The sequence below is a fragment of the Mastacembelus armatus genome, chromosome 4 (assembly GCF_900324485.2).
Source record: "Mastacembelus armatus chromosome 4, fMasArm1.2, whole genome shotgun sequence".
NCBI classification, from domain to species: Eukaryota; Metazoa; Chordata; class Actinopteri; order Synbranchiformes; family Mastacembelidae; genus Mastacembelus; species Mastacembelus armatus.
In genome coordinates, this window is record NC_046636.1 from 13,852,569 (window position 1) to 13,865,646 (window position 13,078).

General features: G+C 39.8%; 1 protein-coding gene across 16 annotated transcripts in view; it reads right to left on the reverse strand.

Moving 5' to 3' along the window:
• Window positions 1-72: 72 nt before the first annotated feature.
• The window catches only part of szt2 (SZT2 subunit of KICSTOR complex), a 122,699-nt gene continuing 109,693 nt past the window's right edge, over window positions 73-13,078 (reverse strand). For 9 of the 16 annotated variants that reach the window (XM_026323375.1, XM_026323376.1, XM_026323386.1 and 6 more), the window contains 8 exons: window positions 9,661-9,726; window positions 6,863-7,076; window positions 5,733-5,910; window positions 5,532-5,654; window positions 4,332-4,848; window positions 3,410-3,520; window positions 2,433-2,501; window positions 73-2,347 (listed from right to left, as the gene is read on the reverse strand). In XM_026323375.1, the coding sequence (XP_026179160.1) occupies window positions 2,204-2,347; window positions 2,433-2,501; window positions 3,410-3,520; window positions 4,332-4,848; window positions 5,532-5,654; window positions 5,733-5,910; window positions 6,863-7,076; window positions 9,661-9,726 (1,422 nt within the window). In that variant the 3' untranslated portion in view covers window positions 73-2,203. Of the gene's footprint in view, window positions 2,348-2,432; window positions 2,502-3,409; window positions 3,521-4,331; window positions 4,849-5,531; window positions 5,655-5,732; window positions 5,911-6,862; window positions 7,077-7,099; window positions 8,153-9,660; window positions 9,727-13,078 lie in introns of those variants that run through there. The other 7 variants (XM_026323382.1, XM_026323379.1, XM_026323391.1 and 4 more) reach the window with 5 other exon arrangements.

The following is a 13,078-nucleotide window of genomic DNA, read 5'->3' on the forward strand; positions in this document are numbered from 1 at the left end:
TTCTTATAAATAAAACAATCTCATATTCCAACATAACAGACTTTGTGTTAATGTAAAAAATATATATTTTTCAGATTCACATTTGTCCCACTGGTTTATTTAGCATTTCACATACTGTATAAAGTGTTCTCTATATACATAATTTACATTATACAGTTAGTGGCAGTGTTTATATTACAGTGTTTAAATGCCCAGGGATAACCTGTTATAGTTCACATTTTCCATGATGAATATTCAGTGTTTGACATTCAGACTGAAATCTCAGAGAATGCTGCTTTGCTTGACAAGTCCAAACATGTATTTGGTTTCCTTCCAATGAAAATGTGCAAAAATATATGGCTGCTGAATGTGTCAGTGAAGAAGGCATTGCAATGAATATTAAGCGTTCATGTTCATTATGTTGGGCGCTATCAAGTTGGCCTCACGACCTCTTATAAACTGAGGTAAGATTACCAGCCGCACTGTTTCAGAATACAAAAATCAAATTCATCACCCTGAACATGCTTTGGAAACACTGTGCTTATGACATGTGGCATGTTATTATGCAAATCATCAAAGTTAATGTGACCTATTGTCTTGCTCATGAAAAGCAATTTTTGTTACATTTCTCCAAACTGATTCAGGTGACTGCCCTGCAGTCTCAGATTCTTCAGGAGTGTGTATTTCCAAGCATGTTGTATGCAGAGTTAATAGAATGACTGGTTACTAGAATGACAGGTTTGAGAATTTTAAAAAAAAAAAAAAAAAAAAAAAAAAGCATAGAAAGGCACTTCAGGGCACCCACATATGGCAGAGGACTTTAAGTGGGTAGTAGGCTTGACACATGCAAATCTAACATAAAAGCCTTCCCACTCTGACATCTCCAGTGTCTGTCATTCATATAAAACATTGATGTGGTATGACGATCTAGTAAAATGCCCTCAGAGGGCTGAAGATTCAAGATAACTCAGACCTATTAATACAGCTGCAGAATATGAAACTTGGGCAGTTATAGAGGCAGAAATGTCTGTTCTTGGTTGCTGATGACTGACTGGCTGGCTGGCTGGCTGGCTGGCTGGCTGGCTGGCTGGCTGGCTGGCTGGCTGGCTGGCTGGCTGACTGACTGACTGACTGACTGACTGACTGACTGACTGACATCCATCAGATCATCAGCATGTGTCACAAAGTCGTCTTCCAGGTTTTCACCCACCAGGCTGGAAGCATTTTCCTGATGGTAAGACAGGCAAATCTTTTCTCATGTCCAAATTTCCCCTACCTGCTCAGACTGATCAGTCAAAGTGGGTCAGTAAAGAGCTCTGTGCTAGAAGTCTTCAAAGAGATGTGATCCATGAAAACCCTGAGGCCCTGACCACAAGGGGTTTCAGTTCAGACTTCAGACAGAGAAACCTACTCAGTTGAATGTGCAATCCAAGTCATGCTGCAACACATTTGCAAAAGTTTGCTGGATAACACAAACTGCATCTTTAGTCAGCCAGTAAACACAACAGATGACAATTGTTTTTGAGAGTATATGGATCTTTTCATCTGGAACTGCATAGTGCAGGCAGTAGGGTGATGCAGTTTGCATGTCACAAATTTTGTATGCAATGCAGAGAGTAGTATTGTTCACGTTGGACATGCTTATTATGTATATCCTCATATATGTGGGATTCAGACTTTAATCCATAGAGGACAGAAGGTCAAATCAGGGCAGGATGATCATGGGCGAATATTTTTACATAACATGGTGACATATACATTCCTGCTGCCAGCCCATGGGTTTTATCCTGTGGATATGTAGCATTATCTTCTGTACACACACCACACAGCAAAGAAATACAGCATATATTGGGTGGTTATCATGCATATATAAATGCATAAGAAATCAGGGTATCAGAGGAATACTGAGATTTTCGCACACCAGTTAGGAGGATTTTGAATCATATTTTTTTAGGGGCTGGGTAAACTAGCTGATGCAAGAACTTTACAGCAGCTTAAAACAATCTATGGGGGCGCACCTAGTAAATAGTGATGGTCAATTTTCCAGGGTTTGGGATCTGTCAGATTTGACTATGTGCATCCTGTGTTCTCAGCAGAACATAAAATCACAGCCAGTGTGATGCTTTTCGTGATGCTGTATGATTGCAGAACAGAATGAACACCACAGTGAGCAGTGTGGCTGATGAGAGAGAACAGTAGTGAGACAGACTGCTGTGTCTGGTCTCTACAAGAGACCTGTCCAGAGATTGTAGCAGGCTGTGTTGATGACAGACTCCAGATGATGATACATGGACACCAGTTGTGGAGGAGGATTGTTGCTTGCCTGCGGCTGTGATGGCAGCGGCTCCCGAAACACAACCTTTAGACTCTATGGGAGGAAGAAAATGGGAAAGGAAACATTTCTACAACTATAATCTAATGATAACATAAACCATATCAGAGTGATAACTCACTGTTTTTCCAGCTTGGGTGTCGAGAAAGACCAAAACAAAACAGTCTGTGAACTTCTGGTTCAGGACAGCCTGAAAAGGAAGACACATGAACCTAGATTAGATGGACATTTTTAAAAGTGTATTTAGATTCTTTTGATCTTCTTTATGATGTAAACGTTGGTTGCAGTTCAAATGTAAAAATACTGACAGTATGAACTAAACAGTAGCAAAGTGTGAATTCCCATTAATTCCTATTTGAAAGTTTCCTTCAGAACTACAATACTAAATAGGTGAAACAATATACTGTATTTGTGAGCTGTTTTTAAAGATTTACACCTTCAGCAGGAATCGATGGGCTTGGAGTGGAGAGCCACAGGCAGAGTAAGGAAAGTACTGAGAAATGGTTTTGATCCATTCGTACGATTTGGTGACAAGGGGGGGGAAAAAAGCAGCCTTACGTCACCTGCACTGAATTAGTGAAAACATGTTATAGTAGTTTCGAAGAATAAATTTCATCCCTAATAACAGTGTATCTTCACTGTGCTGGATTATGCATCTCATGAAAGTTTCAAGAATGTGTTAATAGATTTACAAATAAATGGAAATTTATGGAATCCAATGACTGCAGGCTGAAGAAGTGGAGAAAGTGCATTTAGATTTTCGCAGCATAACAGTGTAGTGATGGAAAATAAGTGAGATGTCATTCTGTGACTATATGAAGGTAAATTGTGTTGATCTACAACTTCATCTTAAATGGAATGAGCAGTCCTATAAGAATCCTATAAGAATAATTTAATTAAAGCCATTTATCTTTTGACATTTAAATACCAATTTCTCAAAATTTTAAAATGACTTTTATGATGCAAAACAATAATTATTCCAATTTTTTAGGTCATGCAAACTAAAAAAAAAACAAAAAAACAAAAAACTAAATGCCAGTTTTAACTTGATTTTGCTTACATATAAAAAGAGAAAGGAACTAAAGAGCATCTGCTCACCAGATACTGAATGCTGTTGTCATCGAAGTGTCTGCAGCTCTGAGGGAAGTGGTTCAGCAGGACTTTGATCAGACTCTGGTACCAGGCAGGACTCATGGTCAGAAAACAGTCCTGTAGCAGTAAAAACAGCCAGGCCAGTCATTCATTACAAGCCACCTATGAAAACAGTGTCTCAATCTTTGTCACCTCACTCTGGAGGTCTTTTATGAGTAAATTGTGGTGTTACATTGCTAATAAGGTAAGATAAACTTTATTCATCATGAGTAGTGCTCTCGTTATTTTGTCCACCTCTTGTATCTGTATTTGCTTCACCCAAATAACTTGTCACTTTACTTTAGTGGTATCTGCCTGTGCTCATAGCTTCCCTTTTAAGATATATGCATGTAGGATTTCTGCTGTCATCACAATACTACTGCTCATTTCATCAGCAAAAAGTAGCTCTTCTGAAAAGTGCTGACAGTGAGGTCCGTGGAGCATCCACAAATAACAGGGACACTTTCTAGCAAGAGAAGTTACAGCTGAATTTATAAAAGTCTCATAAAATTGTCATGCTGTGAACAACACAGAGGCAGTAAACTCTGAATAGATTTTAATTACAATTAAACACACTGCTGCAAAGCTGGCTCCTATTAGGTTGAATGCCAGAAAACAGCATCTGACACCTCAACATAAAATTTTACCATTTAGGTTAAGTAACTATATGTGCCTAACATGGAGTTCTGTTTCCAACCTGTTTGATTATCTGACTTTTCCCAGAAATAAAGGTGGTGGGTAAAGTGCTTTTATGATTCATAGGAACAATGGTCAGAACAATGCAAATAGAATCTATGATGTGATAAACCAGTCCTTGAATTTTTCTCTCAAAGTGTACAAGCCCCAGGGATGGAGAATGATGTAAAGTGAGAGGAGGTGGAATTCTTACCAGCTGTGGGTCTATCTCCCCCACCGAACGGCTCTGCACTGCGTTCAGCAACTCCTCCAGCTCACTGAATGACAGCTTGGGCAGCTTCAGTTTGTCCAGGGCCAGGTGCTCTCCATGGAACAGCCGCCTCCACAGGTTATCCCTGCGGCAGTGGCCCATGGCCTGCTCTGCGCTGGCCTGGATCTGTCTGCGGGCCGACGCCACCTCGTTGTTAAGCAGAGGGAACAGAGGGGAGGGGTAGAGCAGCCCCTGAGCCTCTGCCCCTCCCCCCACCAGAGGGTAAAATTCATTGCCATCGCTGGGGAGTGAGGCAACTGTGGTTTCAGAGGATGTTTCATCCCAGAGGTCCTGCTCAGTGTCCTGTGTCTCACAGGCTTCTGCTCGATCCGGAGGGAGCCGGCCAGTCAGTTCACAGGGGTCACGATAGATCTGAGGAAGCTTCTTGAAACGTCGCATGTCAGCAGTTAGACGGGGAAAGAGCTCTCTCTGACTGGTCATGATCACATAGAACCGCAACCTGCACACACAAAGGTAAATGAGGAACTGCAGATTAAAGATTATGTCAGAAAGGTTAGTTGGTTCTGACTATCTTTACCATCAAACATTCATTTATAGCAAGCCTATGTAGCTTTTGCTGAACAGGGTGGTACTGACATGATATAATTTCATTTCCAATTAACTGTTAGATTTGCTGGAATTGTGATGTTTTTGACAAGGTAACTTTTTAACCATAATATATCCCTCTATTCTTTATTAATCAAATTTAAGATATCATTACAAAACTATATTATGGAAAAATGACAATATAAAGAATATTGAAAGATCTAAACATATTAAATATTAATATTGGCATTGGTCAAAAAGCTAGTATAAATCAGGCTCAACTCATATTCAACTGAAATAAACAAGAATACCAGGGCTCCTAACACTGTTTGCTTTATTGATATATCAATTTTAATTCACATTTCTTATTTATCAACAAAACAACTTTGTTGATCTGACCACACAGACAGATATTCAAAGATATTCAGATTACAATTTCAGAAAACAGAAACATTGTAATGAATTATGAAGAAATTATGTAAAATAGGCCCTCCCCTTTCCCACAGCATGTGCTGAGAGTCATGGTGTCACAGTAGTGCTGAGCTCTGGTCTCCAGTTATTACTGCATCCTTTATGTCTTCATTTACATATTCTTACCTCAGCAAATGCCTCTCCCCATCTGACTGCTCTTCAAATGGAGCGGCATTATGACACACCACCAGAGATACGTCAAAGTCATCATGGTGGTGCAGGCCCTCCAGATCCTTGTAAGTGCCTGAACTAAAACAGGAAACAAGGTTGAAATGAACCAGCTTAGGCAGGAGAACAGATTTATTCTGTGACTCAGAGGTGTTGTACCTGTTCCACAGAGCCACTAGAGCGTACTCGTGCAGGTCAGGCATCCCTTTCTTGTTATCAGTGGCAACTGCAGTCTTAGACATCCGGAGCGGCTTCATGCCATAGGTGCTGGCGTGGTCAGTTATGTAGTTGTAGAGCTGGTGAGCTGTTATCATCCCCGTGGAGATAGAGAAACTACCTGATGTACACAAGGATCAGATGAAAATCATGAGATATCCCACTTCCCCCTGCTCACTCGCAGTGATTTATATACTTCATTTGAAAACATAATACCAATCTTTGGTCTCTTCAAGGACTTAGAAAGACCTTACAGTAACACTCAGACAGCAGTGATACCCAGTTACATAATGCAAAGAGGAGAACCAATTAAAACTACCTTTAGTGCTGGGTGTCCAACTTAATGTGTAAAACCTTTATATAGTTCCCTAAACTAAGCACTAAGTGCTACTGTGTTATCAGTGTCAACTCTACACAATATCCAGCCCTTCCTTTTTACTTCTTTCATTGCCGCACACATTAGTTTTCCAGAAATCACTTCTAAACAACATCTCACTTTTAAACATGACAAGACACTATAATCTCAAGTACAATAAATAAAGTTATTTCAGCTTGTCTGGTATTTGAACTGTTATGAGGCCTAGTTTGCAAAGCACTGTGAAGGCAATTTGTATGTTGCAATATTTAATAGCCAAGAGAGTATTTTCTTTTTGGGTTACTAAAACCATGTTGCACCTTTGTGTCACCTTTGTCAGTACTCTTAAAAGCCACAGTGCAAAAATGGATTTTACTGCAACACTAACACAAGCAAACCCTTAATGTTTTATAACAGAAGTCTTCTCAATTCCAATTTGAAAATGAACAATCCACTTTTTGTTACCTGTCTTTCTGGTGTTAATGCACTTATCGAGCAGCAATGACAACAACCATTCTGAATGGCCAAAAAATGACCATTTCAACTTTGTCAGAACTAACTAAGTTTCTGTTTAACCACTGAGTTGACCACATAGTATTTTGATGTAAATGTAGAGATGTTTCCAGTTGAAACCTTCAGCTCTGCCTATTGCTGGCAGATCTTGATGTCCCAAGCACCTTTAGTTGCGGGTTAAATTATTACTTAAAACCAGTGTCACCTTGGAAGACGTGGTTGCGGCCAAACTTTGGAATATCTGGGTGATGGGAGATGAAGTCATCTAGGAAGTCGGTTAGGTGGTAGCCCTGGCGCAGTGTCATGTGGCAGCCGACCAAATATTGATGAACCACTCGCAGGTGGAAGTCATAGCTGAAGGAATGAACATGCATCAGGTCCCGCACCTTATCGCACTCCTCTGTGAAGAGCATGGAGAGCTAAACCAGAGAGATGGACACAGTCATTACCAGCACAGTGAGACCAGCTCTGACAGTCACAGGGCAAAATAAATGTGTTGTCACAGCTGCAGTAGGTACTCTAATTCCAAACTCAAGTCTGTAAAATGACTACGGTCTGCCAGACACCAGTTATGGGTGTAATCATCCATTAGTGAACCTGTTTTGCATTTGAAGGGAAACATCCGGCTGTACCAGCTGTACCCAGTTTACCTGCTTTGTGCTGTGTAAATCTATTAGCTCTGGTGATACATTTTTGTAAACAACTATGATATAAATCAGATTCATAACAGTATTAATTATATCCAACATCAAAAGGGGGAACGAAAGTGAGAGGCTGTTAATTACAGCACAATAAGTTTACAGAGAGCTAAATCCTCCTTTTTCATTTACTTTTTTCTCTACAATTTGCCTGGAACATACACAAATAGGGCTCATGAAATCAAAGGGATAACAGAAAAATGCATAATTATCTTAGTTAGGGGACTTTCATCTCTGTGTCAGTGTCCAGAGCCTTTCCACACCTCTTCTGGCCTCAACACTTCTTCAGAAAGGAATAAGGTGTTTGCACAGTGGTATGAAAAGATTAGCATTAACTTCTTTCTCTGGTGATGTTCCCACAGTCTGATAGGCTAATAAGTGTGACCTTTTAGCCTGACTGAATGGAGTCAAGGAAGCCACTGGGACTACAGAGGTCTCTTTAGCTCATAGGCAGTACATTTCCTGTGTCTCTTCTTGACTATCAAGCTAACATTTATTATTCGCTAACCTGTAATCCCAAATGGTTCATGTTGTAGCTAATTAAACAGCCTGTGTAACTCTGACAAGATCAAAGTGTTAGGTTGAGTTGCAGAGCTGCAGCTTGTCTCCTGTCAGCCTCACTCAATGGAAGTGAAATTAATGACAGTGGCTATATTGACGAGAGAAGCTGTTATCATGAGTTCATCCCTGAAGAGAAAACACAGAGCAAGTTGATTGAAAAAAGTCAAGAACAGTCATGATAGGAAAGCTAATCAACGGACATTTCACTTTAATGATGGCCCCTTGAATTTTCTGCCCTGGAAAACATAAGTAATTAAACATGCACTTTATACACATAAATCTCTAGAATTTCAGTGGATAGTAATAGTAATAGTGTTTCACAAAAATGTAGCTACAAGCTGAGACCCAAAGGAATTTATTGCTCTTAGAACAATTTTAAATTACCTTTCTAGGTCTGGATGGTAGAAATACAGACATCATGAGTTATGAAGTTATGGAATATTACATTACATGACTAAAAACCACACATGCCTACATTCGATTTTGTTTGAGGGTCTATTATACTTGTATCTCGGCTGCTTTTGTTAGCTGTTAGCTGCTTTTTAGCACATAATATTGAATATTTGGTCAGACATTAGTTGTGTTTTATCTTGATCATCTTGGCCTGTGAAAAGAACAGGAACAATAATCATCCTCAATTTAAATTTTCTATAGGTATATTATGTTATCGAATGAATGGTTGCTGTTGTGCACTATATATAAATTCTTTTAATGCGAAATGCTAAGTTACATGTGATAAACCAAATGTAACTGCATGTAAACATTATCATATGTGAAACTATGTACCCGAGGTTATTTTAAATGAGAAACTGATACACAGGAATCAGCCTATAAACTACCATAAAAACTACAGACAACATGAGGAGGAGGATACATGATTTAAAGTAAGCACTACTGTAACTTTTAATCTGTCATCTTTTTAAGACATCCAATCACTGATGTACACTTGGCAGATTTCTCTAATTTAAGATCTTAAGAGTATGTAAGTGTGTTTGAAATCATTTGGAGACAAATGATTTTAATCATCTTAATCATTTCAGCAATACTGGAACAAATTTGATGCAAGGAGATCATATTCAATTTTACAGTCTGTCTGTAAAATCTCCTATAGTGAGCAGAGCAGCAGCAGTTTTCAGTTGCCTGTTATTCAACTGAATCTTTAAACCCAAAGACATGCTGGAATTGAAAGTGGAAGTAGGCGTGGAAAGATGTCCAAGGTCCAGTAAACCCCCTGCCATTATGGATGCAAGAGGAGATACTGTAAGATTGTTAGAGAAAGGGCAGAGGGGACAACAACACGGACACTTAGAAAGTCACAAGCTTAGACACCAAAGACACCCATGACACCCAAACCAGCAAGCATGGAGACAGCTTGTTGAAAATCAAGGAGGAAAAAGCTATCACAAGGGAGCTTAACAAAGGCCTCAAACCTTGAACCCTAAAAAAAAAAAGACAATTATTTAATACTTGACATTTGTCCAAATACACCCAGTTATCAAGACTAACTTGAGCTAAACCTGGTACCCGATTTACAGTCAAGCTGTATGTTATGACAGCTGTAACTCCTACAGACATGAAGACACACTTCACTAAACACTGAATTTCCTTCATTCCGAGACAGAAAAAAAAAAAACAGATTTGGAAGGAAAGAGACTAGGATTTAACGGCAGCAAGCAGAGCGGTTGGGAGGGGTGAAGCCTGATTGTAGTGAGACACCCCTCCCTTGAGAATGGCAGGGACATACCGCACAGTCAGATACTGGGCTGGCATCTGGAAACGGCTTGCAACGAGGTTTGGTGAGGAGGGTGCCCTGATGGAGAGATGACATGAGGTGGGACTGGGCAGACATACAGATGAAAGGAAAGGAAGACTGAAAAGATACTATAAGAATCAATAAGAGCATGGTTTCTCAAACCTTTTTGATACAAAAAACCCAGTAAGAAACATTACATACACAGAGTTGAGAAGGAGCAGGAGCTGACTACTTGTCGATAACAGCATTGTAAAGAACATTACCACATTTACAGTAGTAAATTGTAAAACAGCAGTGCCTGTGTATGTTTACATACTCTGCTGCATTCATGAAGCTGTACTGCCAGCCTCTATGTGTAATATCACCCTCTCTATCACTACTTACAGTACCTGTGGATTGTCACAGCAAGAGTCTACCTGCTCTCTTACAGATATTGTTGATACTAAGGTAACACTGTATGTGTTTCTTTAAGAATCCATTTTAATCCATTTAGGTGGCGATATACTTTTATAGTACAACTAACAATATGCCTGGCTATGTATCATAAAACACGATGTATAAATACATTTCTTGCCATGAATACTGTTGCATTACATGTACTCATTATGGTACAGCAAGGAGATTAGTTTTGGCTTGTTCGTAGGAAAAAAATGGATTATTAATTTACATTAATACTGTATAAAGTGCTTAGATGCCTTAAACAATTTGAATGCGATGGCTGCTCCACACTGTTCTTAAATCAGTCTAGTAGTAATCTGGTATAAATTATCAGCTGTGAAATCTGGGAGTATGTGTTTAAATTCCCTTAAATGTATATAATTTTGTTTCAGAAGGAAAAAAAACAATTACACATTGTTTCTTTTGATATAATTTAGTCAAGGCTGTTTAGTAAGTCCATCCTTATTTCCTTCCTACGGTGGCCGAGAAGGGCAAACGCGCTGCAAAACAAAAACGCTGCAAAAGAGAAACGCTGCAAAACAGAAACGCTGCAAAAGAGAAACGCTGCAAAACAGAAACGCTGCAAAACAGAAACGCTGCAAAACAGAAACGCTGCAAAACAAAAACGCTGCAAAAGAGAAACGCTGCAAAACAAAAACGCTGCAAAAGAGAAACGCTGCAAAACAAAAACGCTGCAAAAGAGAAACGCTGCAAAACAGAAACGCTGCAAAAGAGAGAACACAACGGAAGTGCGCCAGGCCGATAGGGGGACCCCGAACTGAGGGGTGCAATGAACAAAGAACTTTTACAGAGGCGAGAGAGACACATGTAGTGACATAAGTCACGTCTCATTTTGGAGGCTGCGTAATGACGCAGGTTATAGTGTTGAATTGCAAAAGAATTGAATGAGCGACCTCTGATGATTGTTCTCATGTGCTAATATGTGCTAACAATGTTCTGTTACATTTGTTTACTTGATCAAAATGTCATACAACGTCGGGAGACGTGGCGGGGGGGGGGGGGGGGGATAAGTCATCGCTAATATGTGCTAACAATGTAACAGAACATTGTTAGCACATATTAGCACATGAGAACAATCATCAGAGGTCGCTCATTCAATTCTTTTGCAATTCAACACTATAACCTGCGTCATTACGCAACCTCCAAAATGAGACGTGACTTATGTCACTACATGTGTCTCTCTCGCCTCTGTAAAAGTTCTTTGTTCATTGCACCCCTCAGTTCGGGGTCCCCCTATCGGCCTGGCGCACTTCCGTTGTGTTCTCTCTTTTGCAGCGTTTCTGTTTTGCAGCGTTTCTCTTTTGCAGCGTTTCTGTTTTGCAGCGTTTCTGTTTTGCAGCGTTTCTGTTTTGCAGCGTTTCTCTTTTGCAGCGTTTCTGTTTTGCAGCGTTTCTCTTTTGCAGCGTTTCTGTTTTGCAGCGTTTCTGTTTTGCAGCGTTTCTCTTTTGCAGCGTTTCTCTTTTGCAGCGTTTCTCTTTTGCAGCGCGTTTGCCCTTGTCGGCCACCGTACCTTCCTCACCACTTGAGCCACCACATTGTACATGAAGTCAAAGTCACTTTTATGACAGTCAACATCTTACATCACTTTTTAGACATTTTGACAACACATCTCTGACTGACATCTTTCAAAACATCTTTCCCTGCCTTTCTCACATCAAAGTGCAGTGGTCCCCACATCTGAAAATGAATCAATACACAGAATACAATACAGAATACAATACAGAACAAGGACTAAAGCAGGAAGTTAACCTTTGGGTTGTTGGCAGATGGGATTACCTCTGAAAATCCTAGAATAATGCATAATCAAAGATGTGAAAATTTGCACCTCTTATAATGTGCAGACCATGAAAATCATGCTTTATGCACAGGACATAGTAGACTTGAACGTCCTGGGAGCCACCTTTAAACATGTATATTTAATGGCATAAGCGTAAAAACTAGTATGAATCACTCCAAGTTAAGGATTTTGGCAGTATTCACAGTTTGTAAAACCTAAACCTAAAATATTATAAACCTAATATAAACCTAAAATATTTTGATTGATTCAAATAGTGTTCCTTCGGTTCCTGTCAGACGCACAATAGACCTGTAAGTGAGGTGTGCTGCTGGGGAGACAAATACCAGGGAACAATATTGACGCTTAGGCTAGTCAGGATAATATGGGAGCCCATACCTCCGCCTTTCCCCTCTTCTTTCGTAGCCTTCCCAGTAGGATAGGCTACACTGGGGTCACAGGGAAACCAGGCAGGTCATATAAGCTAGTCGCTAGGCCTGACCATTAACATGAGCATGCCTGGCTGTAGGTCCTTCCCGACCATCAGTTTCCCTCAGGACCTTCAATTTTTGTTCAGCTCTCTCTGTTGTTTTCCTGGACTTGGAAAACTGTTTTGCTTGTCTTTGATGTTTACTGTTTGACCCTTTGTAGCATTTGTATTTATGTCTGTTTGCACTGGAGTACCCCCCCCCCCCCCTGTACCAAAACAAATTCCTTGTGTGTGTGTGTGTGCACACTCACTTGGCAATAAAGCTCATTCTGATTCTGATTCTGATTCTGATGTAAATGTTTGTGTTGTGGGGGGGTCTTCTGAGATTCTTGGGATTACTAGGAAAGAGTGAGGTCGCAACTTTAGTGGAAAATAAACTCCTGAAAGAAGGATTATAATAGATAGACTTACTTCATATTAGAATTAAGATATGAAAATTTAATTTAGTAGATTTTAATTTTTTTTCTTAATTTTTTGCAGATAAATTAATTAAACCTTGCTTACTTTCTAAAAAATTCCACTATATCAGATGTTTATCTGACTATGCTGTTAATAAATTTACGAAAATGATTCCATCTTTCCCCTCCTTGAATTGCCACCTTATCGTGGTGGAGGGGTTTGAGTGCCCGTATGATCCCAGGAGCTATGTTGTCTGGGGCTATATGCCCCTGGCAGGGTCTCCCAAG